Raw genomic sequence first — 23,231 nt, 5'->3', positions numbered from 1 at the left:
GCCACAGCCACTTCTGGTAGCAGTATGGGGCCATGTCATGCAGGCAGCCTGCCTGGGCCCTGCTGCACCGCCAGCCAGGAGCCGCCTGTGGTAAGCACCTCCCAGCCAGATCCTGCAACTTGCACCCCCTCCTGCACCCCACCACTCTGCAGCAGCCCGGAGCTCCCTCCTGCACCCAAACTCCTCCCAGACCCCCTCCATTAATATAGTAGAAATGTGCGGCCCGTGACAACTTACCAGAATTCGAAGAGTGGACGGCCTGCAAAAATTATTGCCCACCCCTGGATTAGAAAGTTGGCAACCTTAGGGGGAGAGCAAGTGAGGAGGGATGGAACAAGTGGGGGGAGAAGGGGCGGGGCCTTGGGGAAGGGGCAGGGCAGGGTGTTCGGTTTTGTTTGATTAGAAAGTTGGCGACCCTATTACTGAGATTAAGAGATGGGTAGAACCCAGTAGAAAAATCAAAATCAGCACCGATTTCTATTGTCCCTGAATATTGCTGTTCTGGGGAGTTTAGGATTTGATCCTGCCCCATTGAAATCAATGGATTTATACTTCCGGGAATAGAATTAGACCCATAGGTTTTATAGCTGATGTTAACCTAGCCCATACATTTACCCAGAGATAAGAAAATCCTCATTGCATTATTAGATGAAACAAAGTCCATTGCTGCAGATGTAGCAAAGCCTAAACTGGAGAGCAGGTTTACCTTAGAATCATAGAACTGGAAGGGACCTCGGGAGGTCATCTAGTCCAGTCCCCTGCACTCAAGGCAGGACTAAGTATTACCTAGACCATCCCTGACAGGTGTTTGTCCAACCTGCTCTTAAAAATCCCCAATGATGGAGATTCCACAACCTCCCTAGGCAATTTATTCTAGTGCTTAACCACTCTTGATAGTTTGGAAGTTTTTCCTAATGGCCAACCTAAACCGCCCTTGCTGCAATTTAAGCCCATTGCTTCTTGCCCTATCCTCAGAGGTTAAGGGGAACAATTTTTCTCCCTCCTCCTTGCAAAACCTTTTATGTACTTGAAAACTGTTATCTTGTCCCCCCTCAATCTTCTCATCTCCAGACTAAACAAACCCAATTTTTTCAATCTTCCCTCATAGGTCATGTTTTCTAGACCTTTAATCATTTTTGTTGCTCTTCTCCTGACTTTCTCCAATTTTCCCACAACTTTCCTGAAATGTGGCGCTCAGAACTGGACACAATACTCCAGTTGAGGCCTAATCAGCGCGGAGTAGAGCAGAAGAATTACTTCTAGTGTCTTGCTTACAATACTCCTGCTAATACATCCCAGAATGATGCTCGCTTTTTTTGCAACAGCGTTACACTGTTGACTCATATTTAGTTTGTGATCCACTCTGACCCCCAGATCCCTTTCCGCAGTACTCCTTCCTAGGCAGTCATTTCCCATTTTTGTATGTGTGCAACTGCTTGTTTCTTCCTAAGTGGAGTACTTTGCATTTGTCCTTATTGAATTTCATCCCATTTACTTCAGACCATTTCTCCAGTTTGTCCAAATCACTTTGAATTTTAATCCTATCCTCCAAAGGACTTGCAACCCTTCCCAGCTTGGTATCAGCCACAAACTTTATAAGTGTACTCTGTATGCCATTATCTAAATCATTGATGAAGACATTGAACAGAACTGGACCCAGAACCAATCCCTGCGGGACCCCACTCCTTATGCCCTTCCAGCATGACAGTGAACCACTGATGATTACTCTCTGGGAGTGATTTTCCAACCAGTTTTGCACCCACCTTATAGTAGCTGCATCTAGGTTGTATTTCCCTATGCAAGACAATATCAAAAGCCTTCCTAAAGTCAAGATACCACATCTACTGCTTCCCCGCATCTACAAGACTTGTTACCCTGTCAAAGAAAGCTATCGGCTTGGTTTGACATGATTTGTTTTTGACAAATCCATGCTGACTGTTATTTATCACCTTATTATCTTCTAGGTGTTTGCAAATTGATTGCTTAATTATTTGCTCCATTACCTTGCCATTTCAGGGGGAAGTAAAGTCACAACATGGCCCATGCTAGTGATTTGTTTTCACCCCCAGGCCAGCTCCTTCACTGACCAGTTTCCAAACCCAAACCCAGTGAGCAGGTGTCTAGATTTCATGGGGTTAAGCGTGGCCTGAGGCTCAGAGATTGCCTCTTCCACACCACAACCCAGTGGGATGGGAATGGCAGAGGGAAACTGCCTGATCGCCCCGTCGGGGAGTGGAGCCAGCCTGAGCTCCCTTAGCAGCGTGGCTGCAGCAGAACCAGAAGGCCGGGGTTCCCCCTATCCGCCGCAGAAACCCCCAGGGGCCCCTTCCGCCGCGCGGAGGGGGCTCCCCTTGGAAGCAGCGGCGGGGCCCGGGGGAGGGGAACACGCGACCCTTGGGGCCCCGGCTGGATCAGGCGGGGGCGGGGGCGGGAGCGAAGGTGCGGGGTGGCCGGGGCGCGCTGCGGGGCTGGCAGGTGCTGTCTCATGCCCGCCGCGGGACGGAGCCAAGGGGAGGCAGGGCCCGGGCGAGTGGCGCGGGGGATGAGCAATCACCGCGCTCCGTGGGACAGGCTCCGTGAGCGGGCACCCAATGAGCGGGTTCCGGCTTTGACGTGTCTATGTTTGGGAGCAGCCTGGCGCCGCCGCTGGCCGGGGAGCACGGGTCCCTGTCGCTGCCTGGGTCGGAGCTCTGCGGGCGCCAGCCGGCGGGGGATTCGCGGCCGCGAGCGGCGGGCACTGCAGAGGAGGTGAGGGCGCTGCCGGGGCGTGGGGCGGCGGGGAGGGGCATCTCTCCTCTTCCCCCAGCCAGCGCGCTGCACCCAGCACTCCCAGCGCGGGCAGGCACGGGCTGAGCGTGCACCCCCACCCCACAGCCCGCGCGGGGGAGACACACTGGGACTGGAACGCCCCCCAGTACCCGCCCGGGAACCCAGAGGCACATACAACACACTCACACAGGAAGAGAGGCCAACAGCACCCACCCTGCCACTCAGGCACCCTGGGTTGAAGCCCACAGGGGAGCCTAGAGTTGAATTGGATCTGCTCACCCCAGTTAAAAGCCCCTCTGCCCTGTCTTCACTGCTATTTTAACATGGGTTAGCTAAGGTGAGTGAAGACATTTTTTTTGCGGTGTAGACACATTCAGACCAGTGCATACAGCCACTCAGGCTTACTTGAGATAGCAACACGCACGTTATCAGACCAAGACGTGCCACACAGACATTCAGATGTACTCTGATACCTGAACGCTTAGATACACACAAACATGAATCTTTGCTAACACTGAAAATGGTTTGTTTTTTTGGGGGGGAGGGGCGATGTCACACAACAGCAAGTGATCTCGCTACTACTGCTTGTAATTTTGGTCATTTTGCACATCTGGACTTTGCATAACTGGGCTATATCTTGGAGCAGCTGAATAAACACCCCCAGAGAGAGTAGCAAGACCTGACATTTTATTTGGGGAGGAAAGATGTCTGCCTTTGGGTTCTCTAAAATGGTGTGATATATGAGTTTTAAAATGATCTTTTACTGATTAACTACTTTTAGAATTTTAAAATACATGTTTTTAAGAAACTGCTGAACATGGCAAAACATAAACAAGGTGAACAATAGTGAGGGGGGAAGACATCACCACCTTTAAAACATTCAGTTCTTTTTAACTAGTTAAATAATTGACAGGCTAAAACAGAAACTGAATTAAATGTGCAACTCATTTGTAACTCAGATTTTTAGCAATATAAATTACACAATAGCAATCTAAAACCAGGCTTGGTTCAAAACAGAGTGTAAGCTCCTCCCTAATTGACAGAGAATTACCATCTGACACTTCCTTTCTCTCTGCAATGTGCAAAACCTCCCACCTAAATTTTAGACTATTCTGAAACACTAGTATGTGCGTTCCTTTCATATCGGACAGCTAATACATGCTCTTTCTTTCTGAACAGAGAACTGAAGGGCAATCCAGACATGAAGAAGGTTTTGTTAGTGGAACCTGTCATCGTCATTTACGCTTTTGCCTCCTTCTTGACTGCACCGCTGATTCAGCAGTATATTTATCAGAGACTATGGGAAGAAGCAAGCAACTCCAGTTTAATAGAAAATAACAACACTACTTACTGTGAACGAAACAAAAGTAACCCAACCTATATCAAACAGAAGGTAAGTGCGGGGGGAGAGGGGGAAGTACCAATGAAAACGTATTACGAAGGAAAATTTGCAGTGAGTACTAGATAACTATGAAATTAACAGTGGTTTATTTTTTATAAAATTATGATTTCATTAATATCTATGTGGTGCCATAGGTGTGTATAGTGTTTACAAAGAATCAACTCAGCAAGATGCTGAGAACATTCAGTTCCCTCTGAAATCATTAGGAGTTGAGGGTGCACATTATCTTAGAGAAGTGGTTCTCAACCTATTTACCATTGTGGGCTGCCTATGCAGCTCTCTATGTGTTATGTGGGTAGCATCCACACAATATATATACTACTTGTATGGCCCTGAGGATGTGCTGCAGCTGTATGCTGATTGGGCTGTAGGTTGAGAACCACTCCCTTAGAGGGTTTGGCCCAAAAAGAAGATATTGCCCTTACTCTGAGAAGTATAGAAACCAGGGCCCTGATCGTGCAAAGACATATGCATGTGTTTAACTTTACACAGTGTGATTAGTACCTTTGACTTCAGTGGGACTTCTCCATGTGTCAAGTTAAGCATGTATGTCAATCTTTGCAGGACCAAGGCCTTGGTTAGATAAATATAGCATTATACAGAGAGAGATGACATCAGACAGGGATGCGGGACGAGGAGGAGAAGATTAAAGAGAATTTTAAAATATGTATTTAACTGAGCTGATCTTTCAACAACTTTGAAAATCTCTGATTTCTCATTTATGCCAGTGGTGACATTCATTTCCTGTATTGTCAGAATATAAGGATGGCAACTCTTCAATTTGATTGTTAATGATCCTTTTAAAAAATATGTAAAGCATATTTTAATATTATTTGTACAATTTACTCTTCTTGAATTAGATATTGATTAGAATCCCCTGTTAGACCACAGCTTCCTTTACGTTTAGGGGAAAGTGGTAGTTGACATGGATTTGTGAGTTATAAAAAAGGCATGTGTTAATGTGGAATCAGTTGACATCATTCCAAAATCAGACAAAGAGATTGTTACAAAACTCTAAGTAGCACTTGAAGTGAGGGATTTTGTGCAATCCTAGATCTGAATCTCTGGGATGCTACCATAAAATTACTAATTAGATATTCTGCACTGCCCCTTCTCAAGAGTAGAGCATCCAAGTTTATGTAGCCCACTTGCTATATATAACAAGGGCATGCTTGTCAATGCCATATGTAGACTCCATTGAACTTGCTCAAAGGAATAGGTCAGACTTTTTACCATGACAATGCGTTCTTCCTCATTTGACAGGAGACTAGTCAGCTAAGGAAAAACTTAAGAGGGCAAAGTTGAATTTTTGCCATAGGACTCTTGTTTTGTTTTTCGTTTTTTTTTGGCTGACAGATCAGCCAAGGTAGGCCATTTATGATTCCCATGAATCCCCTTTAGTGTTGATTTACTTGGCTTCTATCTACCAAATACTATCCTATGGGAGTCAGAGTCCAGTAGAAGCATAAACAGCTCTTCCTGGCTGACCCAACCCATGGAGTTTTAATTAAACAGCAAGAAAGCAGCTGTGCATGATCCACAGCTGCAATTGGGAAGAAGAGACCCCAGCAGCTTTCTGGTGATTGGGAGTAGGAGGCACCTTCTAGCAATCTGTTAATCCATGTAGAGATGCTAGTAGGCACTGATCTCACTAGCTCCGCAGCATGTAATTGAACACAAATAAACTCAAAACCCTGAGGCTGGGCTGCTGAGACCTTACTCGCCTCTCTCCCAGCATCAGACAGCCGGAGAGCTAGCTACTGGAATAACTTTTAGAGCACAGGAGGAGGAGAACACGTGAACTCTCCACTCCTCAAGGCTGCAATGTTTGGCTGCAAAGCTGTCCTTTTTGGAGGGGAAGAGAGGCTTCTATTGCAAGTCAATTTGACATTTAAATAGCTTGACCTGAACCAGAACTCAGGGTCTCCTGAGGTTCTTGTGAAGTGGAAGACTGTGGATGCTTTTGGCTAGATCAGGGTTTTTTGGTTCAGATCTAAAAGGGATTTATGTCCTACTGTGATCTACAATCCACCTGCACAGCTGCAGCCTAACACTGTAGGCACCTAATCTCACTCAGCACCTTAATTTTCATGTAAAAGTGCCCTAGCTGTCAAAGTTTGTGCCTCTGGACATGGCATTGCTCCCTCAGGCAGGTGACCTGACACCTGTCTCATGCCTAAGCCCCAGTGTGGTCCTCAAACCAGGTGAAAGTAGGTGTTACCCTGCCTAGCTTGCTTGCTCGGCCCAATTCAGCGAGCATGCCTAACTTTTCACAAAATGGCCACGAGGAGGAGACCTCCCTTTATAACCTGTAGCTCCTCAGTGGTTAGGATACTCACCCCAGGTACAGGAGACCCTGTTTCAATTCCCCCCTCTGCCTTGTGAGGAGAAGGGATTTGAAGAGGGGTCTCCCACTTCTCTGGGGAAAGCTCTAACCACTGGGCTATGGAATATTCTGAGGTGGGTCTCTTTTGCTGAAGCCATTCCACTTTTTGTATTAAACAATTAAATATTAATGGGGCTAGACAAAGAGTGAGAATGTGCTGGCGTTTATGGATTCTATTCTCAGGTGCCTACCTCTCCTCATAAATTGTATAGGGAACCTAGTTCAGGGTTTGTGAATTCCAGTGATTTTTCCAAGGTGCCTAAAAGTTGGGTTTGTGGATCTGGGCTTTTTCTCTTAGTAGTCTTTGTACATCACCCACAACAGGTATTTTCATCCAGTATTAGCTCTTACTGCATGCTGTGTTTTAGGTAGATGAATTTTGGCATATTGTGACTTTCTCAGGGTGTCCAGAACCAGAAGTCACCATGTTACCTCCTGCCTCTGTAAGAGACATACTTGCTGTCTTTCAGTTCCCTGGCACTCATGGTCAGTTAGCCACCCAAACAAACTCCTCAGAATTTTTCCAGCCCTTACTTTGCCTGCAGGTTAAGTCTTGGTGTATCCCAGTCCCTGAACCTTCCACAAGCATCCCTCCCCGCCTCCCCCGCCCCGGTAGTGTCCAGCGACTGTCGCTGGACACTCCCAGTAATTACCAGGTAAACTGTCCCTAAAGAGATAGCGTACACATGGCTAGGTGTTTACACAGCTGGATGGTTACAACTCAGGATTAGGTCCTTTATAGCAACACAGCACTGTAATTGTTTTTTAACAAAGAACAGAGATTCACGGATTCAAATGAGTATTGAGAAAGAGTAAGGGAAACAAAAATGGTTACAAATAAAACAAAACTATAACACACTTTCCAGAGATAAAAACTTAGGCTACAACCCTTGTCTAAAGTAGTTTCTCACCCTCAAAAGTCTTTCTGCAGAGCTTGCTTGTTTTCAGTCAATCTAGGATCTATTCCTTCACAAATCATCCCCTGCACTAAGGGTGTTCCTCAGTGAAATGGATAATGGGAGTTGTTCGTGCATCCCTGTTATAGCCCAGTAAACGTCTGAAAGCATTCCTGCTGTTTATTCTCCACTGAGCTGGTGCCATATTGTGTTCACATCCCTCCTGCCCCCTGTCAACCTGTTTTTCCTGTTGACTTTACATGCAAATGTAGCTCCCATTGTTTTTGGCTCATGATGCTTAATTTACATGTGACAGTGATACCTGTCTTTCCTCTTGGAAACCTCTTTCTCCCTTTGTTTGGTTACAGACTTTAAAGCATATTATCAGTACGTGTACACAGTTCCTCATATAGTATTAATACATATTCTTCACAATGATATTAATGGCCAGTGTGTCATTGGCTTTCATTTCATACCTCACACAACATTCTTTATGGATAACTACTGTGACAGCAATGTGTTAGGTGCAGTGAGTTTGTCAGGCCTTATTGGAGTTGCTGACAGAACAGTGAGCCCTTTGCCAGTTGGCATTGAGGGCTTCTTAGTGTCACACACAGGCTATGTCTACACTACAGACCTTACAGTGGCACAGGTGTACCGCTGCAGCTGTGCCGCTGTAAAGTCTCCTCTGTAGCAGCTCTGTGCTGACGGGCAAGAGCTCTCCTGTTGGTATAATTAAACAAGGCGCTGTCCACACTGGCGCTTCTGTTGGTGAAACTTATGTCAGACAGCTGTGTTTTTTTCACATCCCTGAACAACAAAAGTTTTACTCGTACTAGTGTAGACATAGTCATATACTGTCATGTTGTTTTCATTATAGCAACTACAAACCCACAAATGATGAAAAATCTGCCAGCCGCAGATTTCTGATCTGGAAATTTAGTTAAACTTCATAAAAACTTAGTTTGATTTTTTTTTTCTGTAGTTGACGTTTGCTGGAAAGCCCCTGAAATTCAAGCTGTTTTTTCAAAACACGACAGTACGTGCTTAGAAAAAGAAAACTTTTCCACTCAATGCAAAGCACTGAACCAAAGTGCTTATTAACCATGAGTCAGCTGAATTTCAAATGGCTTCTCGCAACAAGATCATTGTGAATTTACTCTTTCACACAGTTGCTCACTGCAATTATTCGACATAAAGGATGCATAATAAAAACTAGCTTTACATTCACTGTGCTTGGATAACTCCTTTCAGGGCAATGGGTCTCCAGTAAGCGGGATCTTGTCCTGCAGAACTTTTCTGTTGCCCATCCCCTGCCTATTTCCAGTTCCCATTATTCCATCAGTACAGGCCTCAGGTAGCTGTAAACTCTGAAATAATCATGTCTGTCTGTCTGTGTGTTTTACACCACACTCATCACCATAGCATCTGAGCATGAAATTCTTGCCCCATAGATGAAAATGGTAAAATCCCCTTTGGCTTCAAGGGGGCCAGGATTCCACACTAGAAAGAATTCTGTCTGCAAGTGGGTGAAAACAGGAGGCTGAGAAATTTAAACTCCAGACAGTTTGCTAAGATTATATTTGCACCAGGTATTCTGGGTTTTCCCGGGAGTCCAAGATATAGTGACTTTTATACATAGAGGGCCTACATTTTGCTGTGGTGTTCCTCAAATTCTGTTTCTGTCAGTCTCTCAGGAAAAGACAAATTATCCTCTCTCTTCATCCTGTGTAGTTCCCCCTTTTTTTTTTAGGGTTGGGAGGGGCTTTTCAATCTCAACAATGTCAGGGCAAATTTAGAATATAAATTTTAAGACGATAGGGGAGCATTTGGGGTCTGTAAAGATACATAAGATGTGGATAAGGCCTTTGTGGCACTTAGATTCATTGTCTCATAGGCGTTGGGTAAATGTATTCACTTTATAATTAATTAAGAAGAGGTTCAGAATTCACTGGAATGAAAGCTGGTGCTTTCTGATTACTGGATTGAACAAAATCTCTTTTAACTGAGCTCAGAGGAGTTATATTGCAGCATTATTTATCTTACAGTATCCTTTGCTAGTATGTAACATTCTTTAATTATATGAGCCACTATCAATTTGCCCTGCCTGGTCATTGTTCAGCCTTAGGCACAACATTCCTCACTTAACTAAAGCCTTATTTAAATCAAGGGATTCTTCATTTTCATCCACTTAATTTTGTATTCTAGGATTTTTTGTTCTGTATAATCATATTTTAGAGTGTATTGGATTTGCAGATTAAGAAAATATGGCCAGATTCTCTGCTGCTCTAAACCTGTGTAGCTCCATTGATTTCAATGGAGTTGTGCTCATTTGAACGAGCTGAGGAGTTGGCCCATAATTTTTTATGTTCATTTTCATTTACTTTATAAATGCCTGAACTGGTCATTGATCGTGTTCATGCATTCTAAATGAGGCATATGTCCCCCCACCTCTGTCCTTGAACTAGATCTGCTGGTGCAAGCCATGGTAATTCCAGTGAAATTAATGGAAATGGGTGATTTACAGGAGTTGAGCATCTCGCCCCCTTTTTCGCTTGTGTTGGACTTTCTCCTCCAAAACACACACGCACACATGCCATTTTTCTCTTCTTGTTGAATGTTATTAAGGCTGTTGGGTTTTTAGCTATCGTATCTGTATGAATTTTAGACTGTTTTATGGTATGGGTTTTTCAGTACCCTGAGCATTCCTATGTGGGATGGGGTGGGACAAGATGGTAAAGTACAGTTTTATTACCGAGTATTGGCATTTCTATGATGCTCATCACTGTGGTGTGCCAGCTGTAATATTGGAGTGCCAGCTTTAGTAAGGAAACATTGCATACAACATGGAACATCCTAAGGTTCTGTTTGCTTCTTAACGGTACAAAAAGTGCTACCCAGGAATCAATTTTTTTCTCGGTCTTCACAACTGCAGTTAATCCTTGTCTCACAAGATGCCTCTGCTTTGTTCGTTATGCCCATTTGTCTGCAGGCTATTGCTTCCCTTCTCATTGCTGCTGTCTCTGCAGAGCAAGTAGTTTCCCTTCCCATGCTCCCCTCTCTCTCACTCTTTAGGATAAATCACTTCCTTTCCTAACACCACTACTCTCCTTTCATGATGCTTGTCTTTCCTTTGCACCACTGCACTCTGTAGACAGGGCCCGTCCCTCTTTTTGTGCTGATTAGGTTGCTTCCTTTCTCACTGTCTAGGCTGGGGTTCTCACAAGAAATTTTTTTGGTGACCGCTCTGACAGTTTTTCCTAAAATACTTAATTAACTTTAGGAAAAACAAATAAATATGCACATATCCATGTCCAAATCATTGTAATTTATTTATGTAGGGTTTTTTCAGACTCAGTAATAAAAATTATGTACAGTTGTCTCTATTCCTTACTGGACCTAAACAGAATAGAACCATAAATAAGGTGCTTTGCACATCCTTGCCTTTTTTGTAGTTGTTTCTTTTGCCTTTTTTTTTTTTTTTAGACTTGCTAGCTAGTAAGTCTGCTCCTGTGAAGACTGATATTTGTAGGTTTGTTAATATCACTTTTCATAGCAGACGTACTCAACCCTGGCAAGCAGGTGAACAAATTAAGCTGTGAATGGAGAGGTGGGTAGGGAGGCAGTGGGGACCAGGGGCAATGGAGGGCTGGGGAAGTACTGGAGGTTAGTGATTTGGAGACTTTCTGAACCTGAGAACTCCTTTCCACTGGTTTTAAATGTATTTGCACCTGGTAGGTAAAGTATCCAGGTACTTCACACTGACGCTCTGCAGGAAGACTTCACAGACCTGTTGAGGGTCATAGAAGTGTAGGACTGTAAGATTTCAGTAGGTCATCTAGTCCAGTCCCTTGCACTCAAGGCAAGACTACATAATAACTAGACCACTCCTGACAGGTGTTTGTCTAACCTGTTCTTAAAAACGTCCAGTCACTGAGATTCCACAGCCTCCCAAGGCAATTTGTTCCAGTGCTTAACCACCCTGACAGTTTGGAAGTTTTTCCTAATGTCCAACCTTAACCGTCCTTGCTGCAATTTAAGCCCATTGCTTCTTGTCTTATCCTCAGAGGTTAAGGAGAACGATTTTTCACTTTCCTCCTTGTAACAACCTTTTAGGTACTGGCAGTGGTGCTGGAACACTTTTTGTAGTGGGGGTGCTGGAAGCCAGCTAAGGAAACTGTAAAGAAGTGGTGCCCAAACGTTTTACCTTGCACCCCCCTTATGCCTGTCTGTGCTCCCCCACCTCCCAGAGCCAGGGCTCTGGGAGGGGGACACGGACAGGGGTAAGGGGGCCGGGAGCTGGGGCTGGAAGCAGAGCTGCGGGTGCTGGGCCAGTGCTGGGACCCAGTGTGGGGCCAGGAGTGGAGCCCTGGGCATGGGCTGGAGGTGCTGCAGCACCCCCTACACCCCTACTTCCCACACCTATGCGTAGCAGAAAACTGTTATCATGTCCCCCCTCAGTCTTCTCTTTTCCAAACTAAACAAGCCCAGTTTTTTCAGTCTTTCCTCACAGGTCATGTTTTGTAGACCTTTAATCATTTTTGTTGCTCTCCTCTGGACTTTCTCCCATTTGTCTTTCCTGAAACGTGGTGCCCAGACCTGGACACAGTACTTCAACTGAGGCCTTATCAGCTTGGAGTAGAGTGGAAGAATTACTTCGCATGTCTTGCTTCTCGTGTCATGGAATACTATGTGATAATATTAAGTATAGATGTGTCAGTATGATTAGTTTTTATGCAATACACTAGAACCTCAGAGTTATGAACTGACCAGTCAACAATACACCTCATTTGGAACTGGAAGTATGCAATCAGGCAGCAGCAGAAACAAAATTTTAAAAAAACCCCAAATACAGTACAGTACTGTGTTAAACATAAACTACTAAAAAATAAAGGGAAAGTTTAATAACAAGATTTGACAAGGTAAGGAAACTGTTTCTGTGTCTGTTTCATTTAAAGTAAAAGGGTTAAAAAGCTGCATTTTTCTTCTGTATAGTAAAGTCTCAAAGATGTATTAAGTCAATGTTCAGCTGTCAACTTTTGAAAGAACCACCGTAACGTTTTGTTCAGTTACAAACATTTCAGAGTTGTAAACGACCTCCATTCCTGAGGTGTTGGTAACTCTGAGGTTCTACTGTGTCTCCTTGATGTGCATTATTATTTATTGATGTAGCACTATCAATATGCATGGCACTTTACAGATAAGTAAAATATCATGGGCTCTGTAATAATCCCATTCAGGGCCAGTTTCTGATCCTCCTTATCTGCATTAAATTGCATGTTTCAGTATGATTACGTGTGAGTAAGGGAATCAGCATCTGGCCATAAAGTAGTAGTAGTTTTATCACCGACTTCAGTAAGAGCAGAAGCAGACCAATGTTGCTGAAGGGCTCACAGCATAGGGGCCTGAACTTGCAAATGCGTGCTCACAACAGTAGTCTCGTTGACTCCGTTGGGACTACTCATCAAGTAAGGACTACTTGCCTGAATAAGAGTGTTCAGGATCATGTCCTAAGTTAAAATACAACAAGAAAGAGTGACAATATTAAGGGAAGGGAGAGGAAGGACAAAGGTTACAGAAGTAGAATTTTTTGGATATGTAACTGCTTCATATTTTTTTTTTTTTCCCCCATTTGCAGGAAGTCCAAGAAAAGGCCTCTCTTTTTCTTATGCAGTTGGACTTAACTGGCGCAGTTCCCAGCATTTTGGTTGCCATTGTCCTTGTAGCTGATGGGGATCGTCATGGACGCAAAAAATCTTTAGTTCTGCCTTCAGTGGGAGCTTTTATATCCAATGCTTTCCTCGGTGCATTCTCGTATTTCTCCCTATCCCTCTCTATTTTCTTTGCAGTTGTATTTTTTGGTTCACTGTTTGGAAGCATGGCAACTTTCCTCGGAGGAGCCTTTGCCTTTATAGCTGACCTATGTAATGAAGAGAAGCAGAAAACGATACGTATAGCTGTGGTCGATTTGATTTTTGGACTTGTATCTGGATTAGCAGGACTGACTTCCGGCTACTTCATAAGAGGATTAGGCTTTCCATGGACATTTGTGGTTGCTTCTCTGCTTCACTTTATTAATATTTTCTATATTACATTTTGGCTGGAGGATACAGTACGTGTACCTGAATTCCAGCAACATGCATTAGTATCTTGTACTGAAGGCCTTAAAGAAACATTTTCTGGAGTGTACATGCTTTTTAAAACTTCCACTTATAAAAAACGAACTTTAATCATTGTATTGCTTTTTACATTCATGATGTATTTTTTTACCTTGATTGGTGGGAGTTCTCTTTTTACATTGTATGAACTGGATGAACCTCTCTGCTGGAATGAACTCTACATAGGATATGGAGCAGCTGCATTCACTTCTGTTTCTCTGACCAGTTTTTTAGGAATATACTTTTTTTCACATTGTCTCAGGGACATCTATATTGTCTTCATTGGGATATTTTCTTACATTGGAGGAATGGTCATGGCTGCCTTTGCCAAAACTACACTGCTCATGTTTTTAAGTGAGTTCAAAAGCAGGCCCTTTAGATTCATGAAATACGTGAAAATTGTTATATTCTATATAATTAAGCCAGCTGATCCCTTAAAAAAACCTAAAGATATGTTTAAAAACAACAACAAAAAAGTAATGTTCAATCAAATCCATGTTGGATTTTAAGTATAAATTCAAAAATGAAAAGTGTGACAAGTTAATGAAAGCACTTCCTTATGGCTTTTTGCTTTTAATATCACATATATACACTGGGTTTATGAATGTTTCTCTGTGCTACGATAATTTAAGATGATTGTGTCACATACAATAGTAGTTATGGTTTGAATCTTCTATTGCTTTTACTATTTGGAGCCTTCAGTACATAAAATGCAGTTAGACCATTTAAAAAAAATGGCAGTTCACCTTTAAATTCTAAAAGTGCTGTTACCTGAGTGACTCATGACTAATATTGTTTTGCAGTGAGAGTGCCCTCTCTCTTATGTTTTATGCCCATTCCAGTTCTACGGTCCATGATGTCAAAAGTGGTTCTGACTAATGAACAAGGTGAGTTGAATTTATTAAAGAAACACAGTCATTAGGCATCTTCAAATAGGCTCTAAATTATAAAATGTTTTGAACATATTTGTGTGCAGAGTTTCCTTTTTTTTTTGCTTGTACTAGCTTTTAAAGGTAATTTCTTTAATTTCAGGCTCTGTTATCACACTACTTTATTTCAGTAAAATCCTTGTGACTTTTGTTTCCAAGTTAATGTAAACAAGATTAGATGTTAACACCTGGTCAAAATTTCTCCTTTGGGGAAAAACACCAAAAACCCTAAAAGATTGGTTAGCATTTTGGTTAAAAATAGTGATCCTCTGAAAACTTGAAGTGGATTTAAAGTAAAGATTTGTTATACAGTTGTGACTTGACAAGTGCTTTTAACATTCGGCAAGTTTTCACATTCAGAGAAATAAATAAATCTCATGTTTAGTCAGCCATTACACAGGGTGAACGGCCAATCTTTGAAACACTTGAAAGGATGAAAAGAAACAATTAAGGACTGTGATACTGAGTTATGCACCACTGCCTCATGGCGATAGTAAATTTCCCAAAGGACATAACATCAATTCTTACCTATATAAAACCATGGATGTTTAGATTTCAAACTAAAAACACTTTATATAGTGTAGTGCAGAAATGAAGCCTGTTATTCTGGAAGGTTTTCACTGATTTTTTTTAATTTTAAAGATGGTAAAGAATAGCTTATTGTTTGAAGTATGTATGTACCATATTTTGGCACCTCTAGCTCCAAATGCTCTCACAGAATTTTGAGTAGCCAAACTGATACTTTGTGAAAGTGCCAGCTCATTTATTGCAAAAGAGTTCTCTTAAGCTATTCATATTTATAATATATTTAGCGAAACAAAGATGTTTTTATCTGTACTGGTCTCAAATCATTCACATTGCCAAGAAACTACAAATGTGGAAATATCTTTCTTTAGGATTGCCTATAGTTGAGTGGCTTGATGTAGGAGACAGTTTGCCTTATAGTGATTGACTCAAAGAGCTCATTCTATTTAGCTTAACAAAGAGAAGATTAAGGGGTGACTTGATTACTGTCTATTTGGATCTACATGGGGAACAAATATTTAATAATGGGCTCTTCAATCTAACAGAGAAAAGTATATCAGAATCCAGTGGCTGGAAGCTGAAGCTAGACAAATTCAGGCCAGAAATAAAGCATAATTTTTTTAACGTTGTTTGCAGTTAACCATTGGAATTATTTACCAAGGGTCATGGTGGCTTCTCCATCACTGGCAATTTTTAAATCAAGATTGGATGATTTTCTAAAAGATCTGCCCTAGGAATTTTTTTGTGGAAGTTCTATGACCTTTGTAATACAGGAGGTCAGACTAGTTAATCACAATGGTCCCTTCTGGCCTTGGAAGCTATGAATATGGTGAATATGTGACTTCTTTATGCTGAATTATTAGTCATTTTATCTATATAGCACCATGAGCATATATAATGCTGTGCCATGGGCAAGCATGCCAAAAGAAGACATTCTTTCCTAAAGAGTATACAGTCTAAAGGTGTAATCTGGATGGAGTATAATACAAAAAATGCAGACTGAGGTAATGTAGGAATTTTTTATTTCTGGAAATGGAGGAAGAGGATAGAGGCACTGAAGTCTTGATCCATCAAAGCACTCGCTTTGTTGGATTAGACCCGTGTTGAACATTAGCTGGAAGCTGTTCAGCATATAAGAGGTAGCATGAATGAAACAACAAAGTTGGGAAAAGATGGACATAGAGAAAAAGTAGAAGAGGAGAGCAGGAAAAGGGAAGATATAGTGGGTGGCGTTGTACAGAACTTTGCAAGTGAGAATGAGTCGTTTGATATGGAAGGACAGTGGGCGTTACTGAAAAGATTCAAGAAAGGAGATACATGAGCAGAGTGGTCGTAAAGATAGTCTCCACTGGCAACATGCTCTTGTCTCTTAACAAATAATAATTTTGAAGGTGGTTCTGCTCCCCTCCGCCCCCCGGGTAAAGCATTCTAATAGTGATGCTGCACAGTAATTGTACGATGTGGAATTGTAACTGTAGTGGATCTTTTGTATTTTTTTATTAATCCTCTTCTCTGACCAAAGTGAATGACTTTAATTTCAATACATGCAGAGCACTGTATTGTTATCCAGATATTTTTTATTTTAACAGGTGCTGTGTTTGCTTGCATTGCCTGTTTGGAAGTTATGACTGCTGCCATTTCACTCACAGTTTTTAATAGTCTCTATGCAGCCACTGTAGCTTGGTTTCCAGGCTTTAGTTTCCTCTTAGCAGCTGGTCTTTGTATAATTCCCCTGGGCATCTTGTGGTAAGTATATATCATAAGATTTTTTTATTAGAGTAGAAATATATTTATGTATGAAGTGAAGCTGGGTGGTTTAGTGGATAAATGTTGCCTTTCACCTGTTGGCTCCATATTTAAGTCTAACTTGAGTTTCCTAATATGGGGCTAAATTCTACCCCTGGATGCATGTGTGTAGCTTCCATTGGCATGAGTGGGAGCCCTGTTTGAGTGTGTGCATCCTGGGGGAAAGTTTGGCACACAATGAGGGTAATTGAGCTGTATGAAAGCAGAGAGCTCAGTTTTGTTGTATATTCTCACCAGAGGGAGTTTTATGGGCCTGATCCAAAGCTCACTGAAGTGAATGGGAGCATTTCCATCCAGGCCCCTTTGCCTTGATCCTGCAGCATTAAAATCAACAGGGTCTTTGATATTGACATTTACTTCACTGAGCATGGGATCAAGCCCTGTGTAGACAAATCTCCATGCATATCAGAAAAGCTGTGGGAAGGACAAACTTATGTCATATTTACCCACACTCAACCAGCTGTATTTCAGTAATATTCAGGACAAATTACACCTTTCCTTGGCGTTCATGATATCTAAATTCACTTGCATTCTCTCTAACGTAAACTATGCATCTGAGACTTTGAAACATGAATGGAATTGACCCAGTTCATGTATACTCTTAGATTCATAGAAAGTTAAATATTTACAAAGAGGGATAGTGTTATTCTTCCTGAAGTCTTGTACCTTTTCACCTCGTGCTTAAACTTCACCTCAAATACCTTTTGTTCTGGATTAGCTGAGTTTTAAGATCAGAGTAAAAAGAAAAGGAGGACTTGTGGCACCTTAGAGACTAACCAATTTATTTGAGCTTAAGCTTTCGTGAGCTATAGCTTACTTCACCGGATGCATCAGAGTAATGAGACAAGAAGAACACTTCCGACTTCAGGGCCTTTCAACATTTCAAAACCTTGGACCTGATTCACTACTGCATCACTCCAGCTTTATGCCACTCTAATTCCATTGAATTACCCTGGCTTTAAACTGGAGTAATATATCAGTGATTCTGAACCACTAAGTTTAATGGAGTTGGAAGATAGAGTCTCATCCTGGAAGTGGACAGTATTTTAGAACATAAAGATACTGAGGTGCTCAAATACTCTGTTAATGGGGCCATATGAGTACCTTAGATATAGAGAGCTATAACAATCTATAATTTCCAGAATAACAGGGAAAGCTCCTTTCAAAAAGGCAGTGTTTTCTGTACAAAGGGTCATAGACATATACCAGTAAATTAATCCATCTTGGATCCAGAACTATAGAATAGCATGATAGTTATTTCTGAAGGTCCTCTCTTCCCTCTCCACTCCAGATTGTGCCTTATCATCTGTGGTATACTGCCCTTAGAATAACCTCACTCACCCTGAGAAACCATCCTTTCTGAGGGTGTCAGAGCAGAAACTGCAGCTTGTTCCAATTTGTGCTGAATCAGGCATGGTGGCTTAGCGCTTTTCACAGAGAACCAAAATGAGATTGTCTAACTTATGTTACATAGGGCAAGTATTATCATTGCTTTATTTATTAAGCCACCTGGACCTTTCTGTGCAGAAAGCCATTGGATGGTGTTGGTGCTGATTCAGCATACTGTACATTACTGTCTTGCTAAAAATGTCTTAGTGTCTTTTCTCTCTCTCTCTTTCAGCTGGCTTATGTGCACCAGTTGGCATGAAGAGGACTTGGCATCACTTGTATATGAAGAACAATCCAGTGAAGAGAGTATTGAGAGTTGAACAAAGAATTTATCTACCTTGGTTTTCTAGTCTGATACAACCTGTTACATACACACTGATAGGGGAGTGAGTGTGACAGTTGTAGATGAAATCTGGACAGTAGCCCTGTAAGTTACCATAAAACTGCTAGCATTTCCAGTCTTTGTATTTTATGCTAGAATGAGTTTAATCCTTATACTTAACTATGCAAATAGGGTGAGAGTGGAGGGTCTTTATCAGTTTTAAAGTATAGCAAAAATGTTTGATTTATGAATAAGAATTTAGAATGACTTATTTTTTTACATGCTGTGCTCTTGGATTTACAAATAATATCTCTTTCAGAATTAATAGAAAATAAGTGAAAGCCATATTTTGTTGTGTCTCAGGTTTGAAAATTATTTTAAATGAGGCATATGATGCAGCTGTGTGATCTAAACTTGTGTGACAATGATAGTTTGCCAGATCATCGGCTTGTATAAATCACTGTAGTTCTGTTGAAGCCAATGGAGTTATGCCAGTTTGCACCAGCGGAGGATCTGGCTTATAGTGTGCATCTCAAAGGACTTTTGTGTTACTGTGGGGCCTGTAGGACAGTCGAAAATGAGCAAACTATATGTGTTCTCTTCCAAAAGGCAAAACTGGGGAAATTCTGGCATATACTGTAAATTAAACCATTTTTCTGCAGGTTTAATTTATATGTGAAACATTTGTGAGTGTGGAACTCACCTGTAACTTTGTTCTCAAGATGGGTTTTCCCTCTAACGTTGTAATGAGAATAACCTGTGGCAATGAGAAACCAGCATGGACTCTTTCCAATGCATTCCTTCTCATGGCAGCTAGATGCACTCATTCCATTGGTGGGATCTGTGATATCGACATTTGGCCAGTTGGAACTAGTTTGAGGTTAATTCATTTCATACACAACATCAATCAGCTGCAATATTGTGGTAACTTTTGCTCATTGCCTTCAATTTACACTCTAATCTCTAGTCGTATTCCTACAATCATTGGATGGACATGGACAAAGTCTCACTCATGAGTAAGTTATTAATTTTACATAGAAACTGTTGTGCCAGAACAGACTCATAGTCTATCCACTCTCTGTCCTGCATGTGGCAGTAACCACAGTGAGAAGGGATATCTGTTCCTGACCCTAGCTAGCGACTGGTCTATGCTGTGAAGTAGAAGGGATTTTTTTATTAGTTATTTTAACTGCAGATGCTCTTCTATAGAGCCAGATCCTGGTCCATTTAAGTAACTGAGAGTTTTGCCATTGATTTCAACAGGCCCTGAATGTTTAAGCCTTTTTAATAATCTGCTAAATAATTTGTTTCAATAATATTCTAGGCTAATTATAGAGGCCGCGATTCTGCAAAGATTTAAGCACATGCATTTTCAGCACTTCAAATATTACTTGCATAGTGTAAACTTAAGTATGTGCATAAGCCAGATTGTATAAAAGGTTTTTGTTGTTTTTTTTTAAACCAGTTCTAAATATGCTGCCTTTTAACTTCATTGTGTCCTTTTTCCTCCCCTGTTATGGGGCAAGATATATATACCATTCATTTACCTACATCATAGCTCCATTTAAATCATTGTAGCATCTTTAAGAGCTCCTCTCTTGAAAGACCATAAGATCTTTCTCTTCTGTGGATCTTTCTTTATTTCTTTTATAACCTTGGTGAAGTGACTAAATCTGATCCACACATCTAATTGTTTTGCACTGAATGCACTCTAATTGTAATTAGAACTTGTATAGCACTTTTCATCTTCAAGGCACTTTACAATTATTTAAGTAATGAATTCTCACCCTCTGGGGTAGATATTATCATCCCTGTTTATGAGATGAGGAAACAGAGAGGTTAAGTGACTTATCCAGGGCCACAGAGCAAGTTAGCACCAGAACTGGAATTCAGAAGGAATTCCTGGCTCGTTGGTCTTGCAGTATGATAGCTTTATGCGCAAGTCAGGCAGGCAGTTGCATTATATAACGCACAACTCTGCCCTTCCCTTCTCACCCTGTTTTTTAAAAAAACCGATAGATAATTATTAAGCAGAGATTTGGTACAGTAATTAGAATAAAGTAAATTGGTTGGAGTTCACTTTAGCCTCCATATTAGGAAGGATGTTATGTTAGGAAATCAACTGTGAAATGTGAACTAACTGTATATGCACATACACTTTAAACAGCAAAAGGTCAGAATTCTGGTAAGGGAAACCTCTTTGTTACCATATAGGAGAGACAGACCACAAATCTGCACAACTCAAATGACCTTCCTCTCTTCTTTCAAATTCACTTTAAGAACACCCTACTTAGCTTTAGCAAAGCCTTTCAGAGGTAATCCACCAAAAATATTGGCACCATATCAAGATTGGTGCTAAAAGAGGTGTATATTCTGTGTATGATCTAGACTGCAAACTCTTCAGGACAAGGACTTTTTGCCTTCCTTTACTTTTGTACAGCACCAAGTACACTGGTGATGCTCACTAAATAGAGAGCATAAGTTCAAAGGAGAGTCTAAGGACTCTTAAACACAAACTGAAAAAAGCACTTGAGTTGTAAACAACTTTTTGCTTTTAACAAAAGCAAGGACATTTTTCCATAAGAGTGCTGTGATGATTTTTTAGGCTCTTCATATAGACCACACACAATGCTGATCTGCCTACTCTGCTCATACAGGTTATATAATATTTTCTGGCGTTAACTATGTAGAGTGAAGCTGCTGTGTAGAAATTAATAGCTCCTGAAAAATGTAGTGATTCAGAAAAGAGGAACGATACCTTCATTCATTTCCCATTCTTTATGGAGGTTCTGTCATTGTCCCTGGCAGTAATCTGAAAAACCTAGTTCTACAATGGGACATTCCATTGGCTCAAATGAGAATTTTCACACATGATCATATTACATGGGTGGGAGAATGCAACATTTTATGTCAATTTTGCAGCACACAATGTATAAAACCATGTTTTGTGGACTTGTCTATATGGAGATGCAAAATATTTCTGGTGAATATAGCACTTAGATTAAAATAAGTACGAGATTATGCCAAAATGTATGTAGAATCATTTCTCTCATTTATTCTGTATATAGCATGACACCAGATGGGTTGAGGCCTCCAGGCACTACTGTACTATACATTTTTAATAATAAAACCTTAAATTTTGTAGCAATTGAGTGATTTGACAAGTGAAATATTTTTGTGTAAATGCAAGCACCCTTTTGCTATAAGTCAATAAAGCAGAGATCTGTCTAGTCTTCTAAATGTTTGGCTCTTGTTCTTTTGACAGATAAGCATGCACAAAGCAATACAATTGCTGGAGTAATATTTAGAAGCTGCTCAGGCCACCACCATATTTAATTTCTTTTGCAGCTAGTGATACAAAATAGTATGTACTTGACACTCAAGTAAAATGACTGGAGATCACATTGTATACAAACAAAACAGCACTTGATCTAAGATGGGCTAGCCTTTCAGAGTTCTTACATGGACAGTAAAAATGCTATTCCAAAATGCTGTTTTGTTGTATAACAAGGCTCCGACTCCTGCAGCTCTCCAGTGAAGCAGACTGGAAATTCCACAACCACCTTAGGTAATTTAGAAATTGAAGGGTTTTTTCTTTTTATTAAGTTAAATATGAAAAATAATGCAGTCAGGAAAGTATCCTTTCTGGAGTGCAACATGCTGCCTCCACATTCTTCAATTTGCTGCAAGACTTTGTATTAAAAATGCATAACTGCACTGGAGAATTGGCAGGAAGGGAAGCTGGTTGTTTTGGCCCACAGGAGTAGGGAACAGCTGGGACTTTTGGTACACAGACAGGCATAGGAGATGCCTTGGGATTTTGGAATAAACATGTACCTGCATGTTTCTGTGGAAGTATTCAGCAATGCTAGAGTAGAGAACAAGGCTCACATTTAAGTTCTCAACATTATGCTTCAGAGTTAACATCCAAATCTGCTGAATGGATGCAGTTCCCATGTCCCACAATTAGTGTTTCAGGCCATTTACAAACCTGGGTAGACTTCATTGCATTAAGCTTATTTTTGGAAGGTTTTCTTTGCAATCATTGGGTTTTGAGATGGATGATTTTTTTTTTAATAGGACCCTGCTTCAAAAAGACAGCAATCCATAGCATTTAGGCTGGTTACATTCTCAAAGTGTACATAACACACTTTGACCACTGTATGAAGTAAGAGAACAAACAGAACTGTCCTAAACTTATTGCAAGGATTTGTAATATGTTATGCATATAATTAACTTTGAATAGCTTGTAACAGCCTGTGTAATTTAAATAAAAATACACCCTTTAAACTTACAGAAAACAGCTTTAATCTGGCTATTCATTTATAAAAGATGCATTTGTGTAGCTTAATTTTAGGCTCTCCCTTTGGTTATCCCCAGATAAGATTGTTTATTACAACCATTTTATGTTCTGCAGTTATGTAAAATAAAAATTCATGTTTACTGTAACACTTGTGATGCAGTCTGTCAGATGTGCCTTTTTCATGCAAACATTATGAATTTTACATTTACTTTCTCAACATTGGTATTTTTCCCTTAACCACTTAGCAGCATTTAAAGGTTATTTTAAGTTTCCATGTAGGCAGGAACATAGCCCAAAATAGGGCTACAGAAGCTCTCATTCTACAGAGCAATGGAGCCTGACGAGA

The 23,231-nt window shown here is 41.0% G+C and overlaps 1 protein-coding gene across 1 annotated transcript; it reads left to right on the top strand.

Moving 5' to 3' along the window:
• Positions 1-2,604: 2,604 nt before the first annotated feature.
• SLC46A3 (solute carrier family 46 member 3) lies at positions 2,605-23,031 on the top strand. Its single transcript, XM_037891713.2, is given in 7 exon segments — positions 2,605-2,727; positions 2,729-2,748; positions 3,949-4,162; positions 13,092-13,965; positions 14,415-14,498; positions 16,655-16,811; positions 18,493-23,031. Coding segments are annotated over 7 exon segments (1,545 nt in total). The 5' UTR covers positions 2,605-2,619; the 3' UTR covers positions 18,581-23,031.
• The last annotated feature ends 200 nt before the right edge of the window (positions 23,032-23,231 follow it).

This window comes from Chelonia mydas, chromosome 1 (genome assembly GCF_015237465.2).
Source record: "Chelonia mydas isolate rCheMyd1 chromosome 1, rCheMyd1.pri.v2, whole genome shotgun sequence".
NCBI lineage: Eukaryota > Metazoa > Chordata > Testudines > Cheloniidae > Chelonia > Chelonia mydas.
Note: the sequence above shows the minus strand (reverse complement) of the source record. Positions and strands in the feature narration are given on the sequence as shown.